This window comes from Symphodus melops, assembly GCF_947650265.1.
Source record: "Symphodus melops genome assembly, chromosome: 1".
Classification (NCBI taxonomy): domain Eukaryota; kingdom Metazoa; phylum Chordata; class Actinopteri; order Labriformes; family Labridae; genus Symphodus; species Symphodus melops.
This window is the reverse complement of record NC_136691.1, coordinates 52,800,226-52,816,538: the sequence shown is the minus strand read 5'-3', so window position 1 is coordinate 52,816,538 and position 16,313 is coordinate 52,800,226. Positions and strand designations below refer to the sequence as shown.

The window sequence follows — 16,313 nt, the reverse complement described above, 5'->3', positions numbered from 1 at the left end:
CCCAACATCCTAAACAAGAGTGGAAGTGCACACAAGAGCTAAAATGCACACACAAGAGACAGAGACATACATAGGATGCTAAGATGCATTAGAGGTATCACTTCCTTCAGAGCAGGAAGAAGAAACCACACACACACAGCCATAAAGCCTAACACACATACACACAATGTATATAGTCGCTGCTCCATCTGCCTTCCTCCCTTCCTCTCTGGAGGCCATCAATCAATCAATGTCAAAACACAGCACATCTAGTGCAACTCAAATATGCATGCACAGGCACACGTCAAAAAAAAATGCTCTCCTCATTTACATTATTTTTTTCGGGTCATTTGAATGTCAAATGTGAACCTTCAGCGAGCGCTGCATGAAATGCTAATGGTTTCGAGTTTTTTACGCCAAAAACAACACTGTCTTAAAGAGCTTAGAATTATTCCTTTAGAGAGTTGCATTTTTATTGCTTTCTTATCATGACTCCACTGTACTTTGTAACCACACTGAGCTAAACTTTAGTCGACTGGCTTGAAAGCCTGGAAAACAAATCCTTTACCTTTCCTCTGTATTTGGGGATTTTCACACAAGCTTAGTTTACTCAGCTTGAATCACTCAACAACAATAACAGTGCCAGCAGGAATAAATTACGCTTACAGGATTTTAGCTGCCAACTCAACATTTATATCCTTTAAAAAAACTGCAGAAAGCATGGTCATGTATGTAGAGAAAGGTTGTTCAGTTGTTATCGTTAGTACACAAAGCATTAATACGAGACAAACAAAGGCAATTAAGTTCAAGGAGGTCGGCATGACAACCAAAGAAAATGGTTTAGTCACACTGTAAATCAGTGGGAGATTAGGATAAATGGCGCATGTGTGTGAAGAAGGAGGCCTTCCACAACGGCTGGAACAATAGTTTTAGATCAACTCGACAGTAAAGTTAACGACAGCAGGTAAGTCAACATGCATGTTATTCACCAGCAGCATCAAACCCAAAGCACCTCCTTCAGACAGCAGCTGTGTCCACCTGAGCAGGATGGATTCATGGATACAACACGGTTTGTATGTAATATTAAAAGAGTCACGGTGTGTGTATCATTTATCTCATCCTCGCTTCTTGTATGCACGTGTTAGATGGTCTTCTATGTCTAACACGCAGACTCTAACACTGCTGTTTTTTCATCTACGAGTCTGTTTGAGCTCTGTTTTCTTCACACCTTCAGGGGGAAAAATTTCACTTTGCCTCAATTTACATGGAACAAATTAGAAAAAGAGCTGAAACTTAAGCTGCTCTAATTGGACGCTTTGAAGAGGATGCTAAAGGTCACATATTTTACTCCTTTTAAACCAATTTCAATAATTCACAGTTCCTCAAAACATGTGTGGGAAGTATCTTGTTCTAAATCTAATCTAATCCTGTGTTTGATCAGGCCTATAAACCCCTCTATTTCAGCCCCGCTCAGAACACACAGTTTCTGTGTCTGTAGCTTTAAATGCAAATGAGTTGAGTTTGACCACACCCCTGTAGGAGTGCTAGGGCAGCTTGGCCTCGCTTCCTTTTTGACTTGTGTGATTAGCTCTTTTCAGACTGCATGTACGCACACTGCACTGTGCTCCGCCCGGCTGGCTCAGCTAAAACTGTTTCAGCTCTGTAACGTCTCTGTTAATACCCCCAAAGACGGAACAGAGGGGGAGATCTCTTTTTGTTTTTTTGATGTATCCATGAAGCCATCTTTGAAAGTTACTCACAAATAACAGACAAATACGTATTGTGGATTAATTCTGTAGTGATTCGGCATGTTCTCCCCGACGAGGAGGTCAATGAAGACAGAAGCTTAGAGCCTTACCTTTGATGCCAAACTTGGAGTTCCCTCCAAACTTGAGAACAACACACATGAGAACGAAACCGGTGAAGGCAACAGCAGCAATGCCCACCACCACGTACACCTGAACGATGACAAAACACGAGTTATTAACCTCCGAGCATGGGAAAAGAGACCCTGACAAGGTGTTTTCTAGACACAAATGAAAAAGTAAACAAAACAGGTGGCAGAGGCAATCAGTAAAGAAACAGAGACAGAGGACTTACAGCGACTCTGTCTTTTTGAGTGACTTCAGGAGGGTCATCTGTTGATAAGCAGAGAGAGAGAGAGAGAGAGAGGAAAGTAAATACAGTTACAGTGACAGAAGGACAGATTTGAAATCACATCCTCTTTCAAAATTTCTTTTCAACAGTATTGTAGCGAGCACAGATTGGAAAATGCTGCTGAGTCTAAATGGGCTTGCAACTGTGACTCCTTTGTACTCAAATCATATCAAAGTCGATCACTTTTAAGGATTCATTCAACAAAAGAACGACAAAATAATCCTACAAAAACGTCGTAAAAATGGTGATGATGACATATTCAAACCCACTCAAACTCTTTGTCTAACTATTGTCGCACACGTTTGTAAAATGAGGTCAAACCAGGCACAAATTACCGGACATGATCTTACTTAATTAGAACTTTTCTGGTGTTTTTTTTTTTTTTTTCTCTCCATCATTGGAGAGAGACGAGTAACCTCAGAGAAAGAGTGAGCGGGGTGACGTGCAGTAAAGGGCCGCCGTCGTATTCGAACCCACGGTCTCTGTGACGAGGGCTGCAGTTTCCACACAAGGCAACATAAGCCCAAGGCCAGCCGACGCCCCAATCTCACTTGATTATTTAATGCAACAACAAATTAACAAAAAATCAACACCTGTTAAAGACAATTTACGGCTGCAGCAAACATAGTTTACTGGTGTTTAACAGCATGTTCAGTAGGTAAATGTAGCACCAGGTGGTTGTTTGTAGCAAATTGTAAACTGATCATTAAAGAGCAAATGTCCACAAACCCAAAGCAGATCATTTGAATTCTGCATATGATGAAGGATTGTGACTTCAATCTATCAACATCAATCTAAAGAGCAGCACTTTTTTGCACCACATTATTTTACAGATGAAAAAAGTCGCTGTGTATTCGATCAATGCATGTAGGATGTGTAACATGAGTTCAGGCTAACTTTAGCTTATCTGTCCAATTTGGAGGAGTTTTGAACTCCCACATCTTCAAAGTCTTTTCTCTCATATTGCAAAAGTGCTCTAGCAGTTACCAAACCGGATAATTATTATCAGAGTTTCTAATATTAGCACTTATAAGCTCGGCACTGCGTTGCAAGATCACGCCCTCTTCTTCTTCTGTCTTTCACTGACTTTCAACCATTAGCAGTTGCTTTAGTCTCAGTGTTTTGCATCAAATCTGGTTTGTGGTATCAATTCATACGTACGACAATTCATATGCTTCTTAATTCAAATAAGTCAGATGGGGACCACGACACGATCATGCAACAGATTAAATCCGCCAGAGATGATGAAAACAAAAGTTAGGTAGCTGAAACCCATATTTTTCTACCTCTGTCTGAAATAAAGGGTTTAATAAACAGGGTTTCAGCTGGTTGTTTTCATTAGCCCCTTTTACATTGTCAATTCAAGCTGGCACTTTATTCCCCTGTGTGTAGCGAAAGTAACAACAAGTCATTTAGAGAAGGCGGCTAAGTAATTGATCATTTAACTGAGCTATGAAAAGCAAGCAAATCAAATTCTTTGCAGTACCTGTTGGGAGCTCTGCAGGAGGGATGAGGTGTTGGAGAAAGAGACAGCAAAGAACCGTTAGCTTTCAAACATACCGAAACACTCAAAGAGTCAATTCTGCAGCATGCTCGTCAGAAAATAATGTCGTCAGTCATGCCTGTTTTCGGAGCTTCTGTCACTAACATATCCATTACACAAACACAACACAAACAAACATTAAAGAAAAAAAACATGAATTCAACATGCAGAATATCAATAACGGAATCACAACAGCATGGGTGCCACAAAAGAAAGGACAACAAGCCTAATGTCTAGCTGATGGATGTGTAGGTATGTAACGCACCCTCAGCAACTTGAGAGATAAAAGAGAAAGAGAAAGATTTCTAAAATGTGATTTGTCTTAATGTAGGAGGATAAAATGATGAGATATTGAACAGAAAAAAACATTGATCTGAAAAGACACTGACAGCATGATATTAGTCGTTAGGAATATGTTTCACTCACCATAATAAATTGGCTCCTTTTCTGCACATCAGAAAATGCAAAACAAAAAGAATATTTCATTAGACGTTGCCTTGATATGTTGAGCTGACAGTGGCTTATAAAATATGTAAATAAATGATGTACCCAGTGACATTCTTAGCACGACTCTCTTTGGCAAAACATCCTGAATTTTCAAACATCTGAGAGCAGCGTTACTGCTCACCTGTCCAGGGCTGCGTCATGAAGTGAGCATCCACCTCCCTTTGGTCTGTCCCATATTTGTTTGTAGCCACGAGCGTGTAGCGGCCGTTGTTAATGTGTGTGGGGTTGTCCAGCTGCAGGCAGCCGTGGAATTCTCTCTCTGTGACGTCATGGATCAGTGTTAAGATGAAGTCCCCTTCCGTCACCTTTTTTCCATTCAGAAACCATTGTAGCGTCGGCTCTGGGTTTCCTGGAAATACAACGAAAGAGATTCTGTCGATTTCACTGGTTACATGTGTCTCGTTAAGGTGAAGTGCCTTGCTCAAGGACACATAGGATAAGTGGTCCTTACAAAGACATTGCTTTGATTTATTAACATGGATATGATCATGATGATACTTCTCTAGGAAAACTCAGAAAAGTATCACTGAAGGATGTTGTTTTGATTTCTCCGTCGTACCTGTCATGCTGAAGGGGATGCACCAGTGATGGTCCGGTATCGCGTCACTCAGCTTCGTGATCTTTGGAGGAACTGAGTGTAAAAGAAAGAATAAAGTGTTTAAGGGCACCGATGAGAGACACAAACAGAAAACACACACAAAAAAAGCAAAGAGCAATTCAGCGGTAGAACTAGTGAAGCATGCAAAAACACTGATTAAAAGGAGGAGGAGCATTAGTCTTCTACAGCTTTAAAGACTTCACTGCGCACACACACACACACACACACACACACACACACTGAATAAGAGCCGTACAAAGAATATCCAGCACCAGCGAGGACTCTTTCTCTCCGACAACGTTCTCAGCCGTGCAGCTGATCTTGCGGTTGTGGTCCAGAGAGGACAGGTTGGAGAGTCGCATCACAGAAATCTGTCCTGATGTCCCGATCTGAGGAATTAAACACATTCTTATATCAGGAGTTTTCAACACACTGCATTTTTAAAAACCCCATGGCACAGTTCTACATATTAAAAGATGCAGCTTTTAATTATACTATTCTTTTCACTTGTTGTCATTTAAAGGTCATTGTTCCTAAAGTATTGTATTTGTTTTTGCATGATTATTGCAATCCATCGTTGTACTGCAACAGTGACATGCAAGTTTTATCCCAGGATATACTAATCAATATCCATCAACCTATCCCTGTTTAGTTCATTATTATTATTTTTTTGGAGGGTGTTGATAGTCTGAAATCAGGAGAGAGTGGGGAATGACATGGTTAGCCTCAGTACTGATTCCGACCTGGACCACCCACTTTCAGGACGATGGGGCATGTGCACTAACCACTACACTACTGGCACCCGCTAAAGGCAGAATTTCTGACTCAAAATGCATCCCAACTTTTTCCCTGTCAGCACCCTTGTAACCTTTCTGGAAAAAAGTTGAGGTGAGTCAATGATCTAAACGTCATTATCCCTGCAAGAATGTTCCTGAATATTACCTGCTGTGATCATTCTCTCAGTCATCTTCTTTTCCACTCACTCATTGATCCTGTGCAGACTCTGTCAAGGCTATGTTGTGTATGATGTAAACATTAAACAGTGACTTCCACTGCATCCTATTTTCATGCTCTGCCCCCCAAGAACCATTGCCCATCCCCCATGCCTTCATCTGAAAGGGAAAATCTCCCACTGCGAGGGGTCATGTGTGAAAGAGCAACTCAGGTTCGAGGGCATCCTGTTCTGAAATCTTCAAGAATTTTTCAGAAGGGCATGAGTGAAAAAGGTTTAGTGTGTGTGTGTGTGTGTGTGTGTGTGTGTGTGTGTGTGTGTGTGTTCTAACATCATAATTGGAGACCAGCGCCATGTTCCATATCAGCTCAGGTGAGGGCACCCCAGAGGTTGTGCAGGTCAGGTCCACGCTCTTCCCCTCCATTAATCTCACTGTGGATGGGTTCACAGTTGCCATGGGAAGCTCTACATACAACCAGGGAGAGGGAAGGAGGAGGAGAAGAGGAGAGGCAGGAGGAGAAGGAGGCAGGGGTAGAGGGAGGTCGGAGGAAAGGGGGAAAAGGAAGGAAGCAAATTTAGGATTGGGACACTTTCGTCCTTTCATTCACAACACCAGGCACGTAACAACCTCAACAACAAGAGTGGAAGAGCAGGCAAACACACACACACACACACACACACACACTACCACCGAGCAGGGGAAAACATGGACTCACAAAGAGAGACCTTGAATTCAATCTCCTGCTCTCCCTCTTACTTTCTCTCCTGCTTTCATTTAAGCACATTCACCCCAATCAAACAGAGACACAGCGACAGAGTTCAAACACAGCGATGGTTACACTGATTACTAGTGCATGTCTTCAGCAGGGATTGATTGGACACAGTCTGAAGACTCTGTCAAAGCAAAAAGACACTGCTGACTCTGAGTGTGTGTGTGTGTGTGTGTGTGTGTGTGTGTGTGTGTTGAGGACGCCTGTGATTGAATCATTTTTGTTAATGGTTTGATGTTTTTGGTTTTGTAACACGATCATTTTTTTTGACCATTTGGGTTTCAAAACTGACAAGCATCCATTAGACAGAAAACAAATCAAACACTACAATGATTAAAAAAAACAAGAATAGAGACTAAGAAACCAGCATAACGAATTTAAACTGATCACTATTTGAAAGAAGTAGCCAAAAGAAAACCGAGAGACGAATAAAAAGACAGAGAGAAAAGAAGCAGGACGGAAACCAAAGCAACAGGTGAAGATGAGAACAAAACAAAAAATCAAAAGGAGAGAACAACATGGAGAGAGAGGAAAAATAATACAAGAAGGTCATCAAGGAAGAGACGCTAGAGAGGAGATGAGGGAAGAAAGAAATTATAGAATAAAATGGGAAGAAAGAAAAACCCAAAAGAGAAAGAGAACAAAGAGCAGAGAAGATGAGAAGACGAGAGAAGAAAGGAACAATAAGAACAAACAAAGACAAGAAGAAGAGGACAAAAGCAGAAAATCAGACAAGTGCTGGATGAAAAGAGTAAAGCAGACAAGAACAACAGGAGAAAATAAGGAAAGACAAGCCGAGAACAAGAAGATAGGTGAGAGTTCAAGTGAAACAGGATGGAAACAAAAACGAAAAGAACAGAAAAGGAAGAATCCAAAAAGGAGAAGACAAATGAGAAGAGGACAAGAAAACAAAGAGCAGAGAAGGTGAGAAGAAAAGGGAAGACAGGGACAATAACAGAGAAAGGTTGTGAACGAAAAGACAATTGGGCAAAATGTGAGAGGAAGACGAGAGCCGAAAGAAGCGAAGGACGTATAGACAAAAGGAAGAGAAGAAAAGAGAAGAATGAAACTGAAGGAAACAAACAAAAAGAAGAGAGAAAGACGAGGACAAAGAGAGGAGCTGGGTGTCGACAGCCACTGCAGATAAAACTGGACAGATTTCTTATCGAACCCTCTCCTCCTCCTCTTCTACCTCTTCTGTCCGTCGGCAGAATGCTTATCACCAGGGCAACCCACTTATCACTACGGCAACCCACTCAATCACCGTGAGACGCACAAAAAAACAGTAATTTCAGTGGTGGCAGGCGAGCAGCTGTATCTGAAGCACATATCTCAACGGGCTTTCAGTAAATCAGCTTTCTTCACACACGTTGACAAAAAGCTTCACCACACAGAGCCCAGAAGTCAGAGGGAAACTTGGGAAAACCTCGCTGGTGCTACTGTCTGTGCTGTTGTCGTGACCCGCCTCGGAACACGAAGAATTATCTCCATGTTCAATTATTTTCGAGCGCAGCTTTGATAGTCAAACCATCCATGACATCCTGTGAGATTGTAATCCCTTAGCTGCTCGGATGAGTTCAGAATCATCAAGTAGGACTGGGGAGGAATTTTACCGTAATTACTGCAGTAGACAGGTCTGCTATACTCTGTCAACATGTGAGTCATTACCAGGAAAGATTTCACTATTATGTGTTTTAGTGTTTGGCACCACTGCAGCCCACCTGCAGCCAGTTGTAAACATATGGAAACGACTGGCACTGAAGTGTCTGCAGAGAAACAGCCAACAGCGCAATAAAGTCCTGACTAACAACATCAATGACAAATGTAAGGAAGCCTGTGAGGGGAAAGAAAGTTGATCTGCCTATATGTCGTCTTACTAGTTTTAAGATGCACAAGAAAAAGAATATCACAATAATAGTCCATAATGCATTATGGACAAGAAGAGGGATAAAGACACGAGTTGCAGAGTGGATAGTAACTATAACTTTGCCTTTCTAAATCCATTTGCTGCTCGTTATGTTTTGCAAAATACCTATCTTCTACATTAACCTTCAGTTGATCTGTGGAGAGCTGATAGACAGTTTGAGCACAGTGAATGCCAGTTGTCACCCGACAATGTGTCACAGGGATTTGGCTCGGCGGGTTTACAGATGTTCGAAGCAGAATGACACAGCCGAATATAGCGTTAGCGACACAGAAGACAGCGCTTAGCCTGTTAACTCAAAGCACGGAGAAAACATCGTCGACAAGATGACAAGAAAGGACGCCCAACTTCAGGAGTTTGGAGGCATTTTGGATATATGTACCATCCGACAGAAAAGAGTAACATGCTCTGGTAACTGTGCCGAAGACGAGTGCAGCTTAATGTGAAACACTCCACACACTCCCCTGTTTGAAACAATATGACCCGATAAAAACACGATGAAGGAAAGAAATGACCAAACGTCCCAAACCAGTGTTAGTATGGACCATATTGTAAATAATATAAACAATGGATGGATGTTAGTTGTTAGCTAGCAGCTAACTGTCATATCAGCCTTTCCAGCTCTGTGCACAGAGCTCATGATGGTGAAATGTTCCTGTTTAATTAAAACTTGAAATGTTCTGATAATTAAGAACAAATAAATCATATTCATATTTAACTGATTTCTTCAACTTTCACTCAGGAGCAAAAATCTAGTTTTAAGTGTGAAGGAATCAATTATTTCTCGTGATAATTCGTGATATCGACTGATGTGACGTTTGTTTTTTTTTTGTTTTTTTATGTAGTCACATCGCCCAGGCCTACTCCTTAAATCAAGATTGCCTCCATTCACCAGGATGCGAATAACAGGCCCAGCAGATGAGATATACCTCTCTATAATATGCTGCTGAAGAGCTGCTCACAGCTCATATTTAAAAAGGAAAATATCCTCTGCTCTCCGGCTTTAAAAAAAAAACCTCTGCACAAAACGCTGCAGCATACTTCAATGTCATTGTGCAGACGGTGGCATTGTGATCCGCTCTTGCAATAGGCCACAAAAGGCACGTTCACATTGATGTTTACAGAAGTTTCAAATTCATCACGCCGTGGCTCCAGCCTTTCGCCAAAGAGACGTGGTGATTTGTGACGAGAGGCAAAAGTAGGGGAGAGGGAGAGAGATTTTTCAACCACATATCGTACACAACAGGGAGAGAATGAAATGTGCGAGAGAGTGACACTACAGAAAATCCATTTCTGACTTCGCTGTATTATTCTGCTGTTGGAGCACAGTGGAGACTGTCAGTGTATTATGAAAGGGATTTACAAAATGATTTCTGCTCAAAAAAAAAAAATGCAGAGAAATCAGGATTGAGGCATGACATGCAGAACAGCAACAAAACCAAGGATGTGTTATGGATTATTGATTACCTGCCTAAAAATCTTGTCAATCATGTTTCAGCAGCTCTTACCCTGTGATCAGTTTGTGCAACATTTTGGTTTTTGTGGTGAGAGACTCTACAACTGCTCATGTGTTTCTGTTGCCTGGACTTCTTGGCCCACGACATCCTTTGTCCCCTTTGTTTGAATGAACTCTATAAATGATGGGTTTAGTTGGTGTATTGCTGAACTGGAACTTCAACACCATCCCAAATTGCAAAAATCAAAACCATGATTTAACATTGCTGTTATTGAACAAGTATTAAATCACTGACTTTAACAGTGACTCTCACTGCTATAGGAATATACTGTATTTTTTGGTATAGGAAATGTTATTTAAAACCACTTAAAAGGTAGAAGTTCAGTAAATATTTTCTTCCCTTTCAAACTTTTTCCCTCCTGAATCCTTCCTAATGTTCAATGGCAGAGATGTTCCCTAAAAAGAACTCCACATGGACATAACCTTGGTATAGCGCCGTCTAGTCCTTATGCCTAGTCCACATGTAGTCGGGTAGTTTTTGAAAATGCAGCTTTCTCTAAGCTTGTTAGGTCACACTGTGAGCCGGTTACTCCTGCGTTTGACATCATTGTGCAAAGCTGTTACTTGTGTTTAAATGAGATTGGTGCAATGGCATTCAAAACCAATGTTAACCTATTCACACTCTTTACACATTTACAAAGTTGCCCACTCTGTTAAAAGGCAGAGACGCCAAACTGGAAGCATAGGTCCCAGCTGCTTCATATAACACGATGAAGACACGGTGCCAACGTTGGCCATTTTGCACGAGACTCGGTCAGACTTCGGGTTGGTGGGACAACTTTGAAAATGAAATGGCAAGAAAAACGTTTGCATGTCAAGGACATTGCTGTTGACTTTTTATGCTCATGACAGCCATAACAGTGTGATTTTGCGAAGGGATTCTTTTTAAAAGGATTTTTTTTTTCTTTAAATATCTGCTAACTTGTTGATTTACAACGGCTTTGCTAAACAACAGGGCAGCACCACGTGATCCTGATGTGTTTGTCACTTTGGAAAAAGATGATTTTCTTTCTCGGCTTTCTTGCTCCTGTGTTGATATACAGTCCAGTATTTCAGCTTTTGTTGCTTGTTTTTTAATTCCTTGTTATCTCAGAAGTAACTCTGTCTTAGCCTCTATAGGAGATTCTCACATTTGAATAACTTTACTGCCCACAGACACAGGAGGAGCCATCTGGCCTCTTTACTGCCACATACTGCTGGAGCCTGCCTACGTGTTGCACCTACATTTAACTCATACACAGAAAAAGTACAGAAAGTAATGCAACGCAGAGCGGTATGCAGGTTTGCACCTACTGTCGAGTATGTTCCCATATATGACGAGCTTATATACTCAACAGAAGAAGAACAGAATATGATAATTGGATGAAAATTGGGCATAAAGCCTGATAGACAGTCACTCCAGGTATACCGACAGAGAGAGAAATATACTGATAATCAGACAGACTGCCGTGCTCTGATGTGAGCCCACACACTCTAAATAGTCAAGCATTGTGAGGTCAAGATTTTGTTGCCTTTGTAAGCCTCGAGTTTGGCTTTTTACAGAGATGAAGACGTTTTGTTTTTGTGAAGTTGAAAGCTCAGAACAAAAATGGGAACAACCATCTTTTCATTCTGAAAAAATCTCATTTACAAAATTTAATTTTGCAACAGAAAGAGTTTCATGCTTTGAAAGGTGAAGTGTAACAATACGTTAAAAGCAATTCTGCATGCTTCAAAGCCCAAAGCCTGAAAAAACTCTTAACATCTGTATATCCTAATTGTCTAAAGAGGCCGCTGCTTACTCCTCAATTATACTCTTCCATAATTATGTTTTACTTTGTTTCCTTTGTGTCCTGTTTTATTACTCACTTTTTCTTACTCTAATGCACCGCTGTATCATTTTGAATGACTGCTATGAAATTACTTTTTTAAAGGGTCTGAATATGGCTGTGGACATCTTTTAAAAGTTATTTTTTGGGGCTTTACTTTCTGTTACTTTTATTAGATAGGACAGCTGTAGTGATACAGGAATTGTTGGGATGACATGCAGCAAAGGGCCATGGTAAGATTCAAACTCACGGCTGCTGCAAAGAGGACTAAAGCCCTTGTGCATGAGGCATGCATCACAACCACTAGGCTTTATCTGTTTTGTCATTTGAAAAGAGGCTGAAGACTGAATGACACTTTCACATAATCCGTGAATGTCACGTCGTTCATAGCTTTAATCATTCGGTTAACGAACTGCACAAGCATGTGACTGCAGTTATTTCCACTAAAGCTTTGTAAAGTTTCAGCAGTGGCAACAGTCAGCTGGCCTTTGGGAGAGGAGCTGCAGCAGGAAACAGTCCACAGAGAGAAACAGACAGAGAGGGGCATATGTGGAGGATCAGTGTCAGCCTGAGGGCATCACTGGGCACTTCCTCTGCTTTGTGCCCTCCTCATGTGTCATGTCCAGACAGACGGTCATACATGCGAGCACTCAGACACATGGAATTTTCCAGTGAAGAGTGAGAAAGAGCCTGGGAGAGGCTGAGGCTAAAGACGGCCAGAAAACGTGACAGAAAAAGCAAAAGGCCAGCAGTCGGTGCACACGCCGGTCTTTTGGTGCATCGCTGTTCACCCCGGGGCATCGTTTGGCACCCCTGCTGCTCCATGTCCTCCTCCTCATATTTCTCTCTGCCAGGGGGGTTCCCCGCCCACCTCTCCAGGGGCCCTGCTGTAAGTGTGCTAATGCCAAAAATAACTGCCGCTAATGGAGGGGAGGCAGAGGGGACCGATCAATAGTTATCTATGACATTGTTAGCTTGCTGCTAGCTGACTTATTGTTTGTCCGTCCCAACTGCCCTGAGCTATTTATGATCTGATCAGTTATATACTTAGAGATTTGTCTTTCTGCATGTCAAGAGAAAAATTGAATTACATTTCAACTGGGGTCTTTGAAGCTTTTCTGAATGCTATTATTGTGTTTCGTGTTATCAATGAAATGTGACGATTCCTCCACATTCTCTCCTTTCAGTAACAAAATAGATCTGACTGCTTTGATTGCCCCAAAGGCAGAAACAATCTGTGTTTCATTCGCTTACTTTGGTCAAACTGGAGCTCAAAATTATAACTGAATGTCAGTTTTAGGCAGATTAGCGCTCCTAAAAACCTCCAACTCCAGGCTGAGAGTGAAGAGATTTGTCTGCAGAGCATCACAGAGAAGGTCAGGCTAAGGCTCTCACAGATGGCTCAAGCTGTAACATGAGCCTGTTAGTGAAACGAAGTGCGTCCAAGACAGAGAAATTCACACAAAAAACAACAAGTAGTAGAAGAGCAACAATCGTTTGGTGTCAATTATCTGCAAACTTTTATTAATCCAAGAAAGGTTTGTGGTCTGTGTTTGATTGACAGCGAGGTTAGCTTGATCATCATGTAAAAAAGAAAAAAACTCTATGCACCTGTGACAGGGTCAAATCTGTGAATGCATCAAAGTTTCCTTGCACTGAACTTTTATTTTAGGCTCCTATGGGCTGGCTGGTGAGCTCTGTGATTGGACAGTCTCAGAATGGATTGTGGGCCGGTTTAATATGACCTGTGTGCTCACGTTTCATACTTACACGTACAAAATCAGGCCGATCAAGAATACATCCAGGTATTTATCATGTACACAAAGTCGCCTTCTCTGATTTTGGATCATACCCCACACATCCAACTGAGCCTCATTTCCCATGTTAACTGTTTTTTACACCAAGACAAATTCCTTGTATATGTAAATGTACTTGGCAATAAAAAACGATTATGACGCTCACTGTGACAAGATATTGAAAGTATGAGGTGTCAACATTTCTAGTTCGTAGCCAGTTAGATTCATGGAAACATTCGATTTATATTTATTGCAAATGAAATAAAGAAAGTGGCTGCTTCTTTAATATGAAAAAAGTGGACAAAAAAAACCTTTTCCTCCGTCATTAAAGAGAGCATTTTAATGCAGCTCTCCAAAAGTCTAGGAAGAATGCCTTACTATGACGTGATGATTATGAGGAAAAGGAAATGAAATCCACTTCATGACAGAAGGTCACCGGTGCTCTCGGACACAGTGCAGATGGTCTTTATAACACTTCATTTCTCTGTGCTACATGAAGGGGATTTTCTCCACTCAGCATCTTTAAGACTCATTGACGTCATCTGTGTTTGAACACCTCTCAGTGTCATCTTTGTGCTTCTATAATGACTTTTAAACTGGCCGCACCACACCTACAGACATACACAAAAACCCCTCTGTTAGTCTCACATGTAGCTCTCCTCTGTCTGCCTCATAGGAGAAGAATTCCCACAGCTTGGAAATAACGTCTGACTTTTTAGACTCAGCGGCTTTCGAGCAGCACCCTGCAGAAACCAAATTCTTATATGAGCCCTCCTCTTTAAAAGCAAAGATCTGAGTGTGCATCCTTGCGTTTATTTGGTCATTTGTTTGCCTGCTCATGTGAAAGAAATGGTAGCTTTTTTTCCTCTGCTCAGTGTCTGGGGAAATTACAATATACAGAGCTAAGCAAAGCCCTGTGTTCATGAAATACAGTGTGTGCTGCTTCTCTGCTGTAGGCGGTGAAGGTTCACATACCAGCAGGTCTTATATCAGATATAAGTGATTACTGCAGTGGCTTTGGTTAATGCATACAATGCTCTCCTTCTATTTTATTTGCATGGATTTGAAATCTAAAAATCTCCCTCCCCTGGGAACCGACAACACGCTTACAATGTTTGCAATTGTAATAGCAACATATCATAACATAACAACTCATAAAGCCTGTATCCTAGATTTAAGCTAGCAAAGGACTTACATAAAAAACAGATGTGTGAGACACATGCAAAACACACGAGAGCACACACACACACACAATCGTAACAGATATTTAGAGGAAGAAATAGGTAGAGGAAGTCAGCAGGATTACCCTTTTCCTGCAGGCCCTTCAGCACTTTTCACTTTGTTACAGCTTGAGAATGTCTTTTCCAGGCCCGTCCATCACACGTGTCTGAGTCCTCCACACTGTGTGTGTGTGTGTGTGTGTGTGTGTGTGTGTGTGTGTGTGTGTGTGTCCTTACCACAGTTAGGTAAAGTCAGTCTGGACAGCAGCTTGCGGCCTCCTCCATCCTCGATGCAGCGCAGCTCCGGAATGTCTGCTTCCTCTCCTAACCACAGCTTGATCCACATGTTCTCACAGGAACAGTGCAGAGGGTTCCCTGACAGGATCCTACACACACACACACACACACACACACACACACACACACACACACACACACACACACACACACACACACACACACACACACACACACACACACACACAGCAAAGAACTGTCAAGAACAATGGAGAGTAGCCAAGCATCACTTACTTTTTATCCTACCATTAACTTTTTATAAAAAAGAAAGTATGGAAGTCTGGCCCTTTCCTCCCGCTAAATCGCACATTTAACGCGTCGATAAAACTGCAAAGACCTTTCGGGTCGATACAGTCCAAAACAGAACAAATTCCTCTGTCTGTTTGAAGGAGACACTCACAGTTTTTGGGAAGATCAATGACTCTCTTGCAAGTGTTTGGAACGTGTCATCTGAGCCGTTCTCCTCTACTCTGCTAATCTGTCGCTCACAGCACTGAAGGAGCCGCATATGTCAATAATGGCATTAGCATAAAATATCACATTAAAAGTAAACTTTTTTATAAAATGAACGCTTGGACATAAAATCTGAAAATTCCTATAACGATGTAAACTACTTAATCCTAATAGTTCAGTTAAATTAAAGGCAGGGTTGGTAATTCTCTCCAGATACACTTTTTAAGATTTTGGTTTAGATTCTATTTAATAATAAGTATTTAGTTATTATTATTATTATTATTATTATTATTATTATTATTATTCTATTTAATAATAAGAAGAATTTAGTTATTATTATTATTATTGTTCTATTTAATAATAATAAGTATTTAGTATAAGTATTTAGGTCCTGACAGAAGTTAATAACTCATGTGCTCTCATGTACAAACTTTGAACAATGTCTGCACTCTGTATGACTTTTATGAACCAATCATGCCTCCCTGACTCTCCCTACCCTTCCTTCACACTGACAGCTGACATGAAAGGTGGTATATACTCTATGTGTCCATCTACATAATGTGATGTACACAACAGGTGACTCAGAGAGAGAGAGAGAGACAGGGACAGACAGAAATGGACAGACTGACGGGGAAGGCTGCTTTGAACTCACAGATAAGAGATGTTGAGGTGTCTGAATATCCTCCAGGACAGCGATGACAGGTTGTTATCCTTTAGATTCCTGGAAAGTAAAACAAAACATCAGCGAGGGAGAGTGTTATATCAACACAACGAGGAATAATAAGGCTGATGT

At 41.2% G+C, this 16,313-nt stretch overlaps 1 protein-coding gene across 1 annotated transcript in view; it reads right to left on the bottom strand.

Moving 5' to 3' along the window:
- The window catches only part of ntrk2a (neurotrophic tyrosine kinase, receptor, type 2a), an 86,757-nt gene that overhangs the window by 64,198 nt on the left and 6,246 nt on the right, over positions 1 to 16,313 (bottom strand). Inside the window, exons 4-10 of the mRNA XM_079371057.1 lie at positions 16,173 to 16,241; positions 15,008 to 15,156; positions 6,068 to 6,201; positions 5,041 to 5,173; positions 4,746 to 4,817; positions 4,308 to 4,535; positions 1,838 to 2,005 (exon numbers count right to left, since the gene is read on the bottom strand). Coding sequence (XP_079227183.1) covers positions 1,838 to 2,005; positions 4,308 to 4,535; positions 4,746 to 4,817; positions 5,041 to 5,173; positions 6,068 to 6,201; positions 15,008 to 15,156; positions 16,173 to 16,241 — 953 coding nt within the window. The remainder of the gene's footprint in view (positions 1 to 1,837; positions 2,006 to 4,307; positions 4,536 to 4,745; positions 4,818 to 5,040; positions 5,174 to 6,067; positions 6,202 to 15,007; positions 15,157 to 16,172; positions 16,242 to 16,313) is intronic.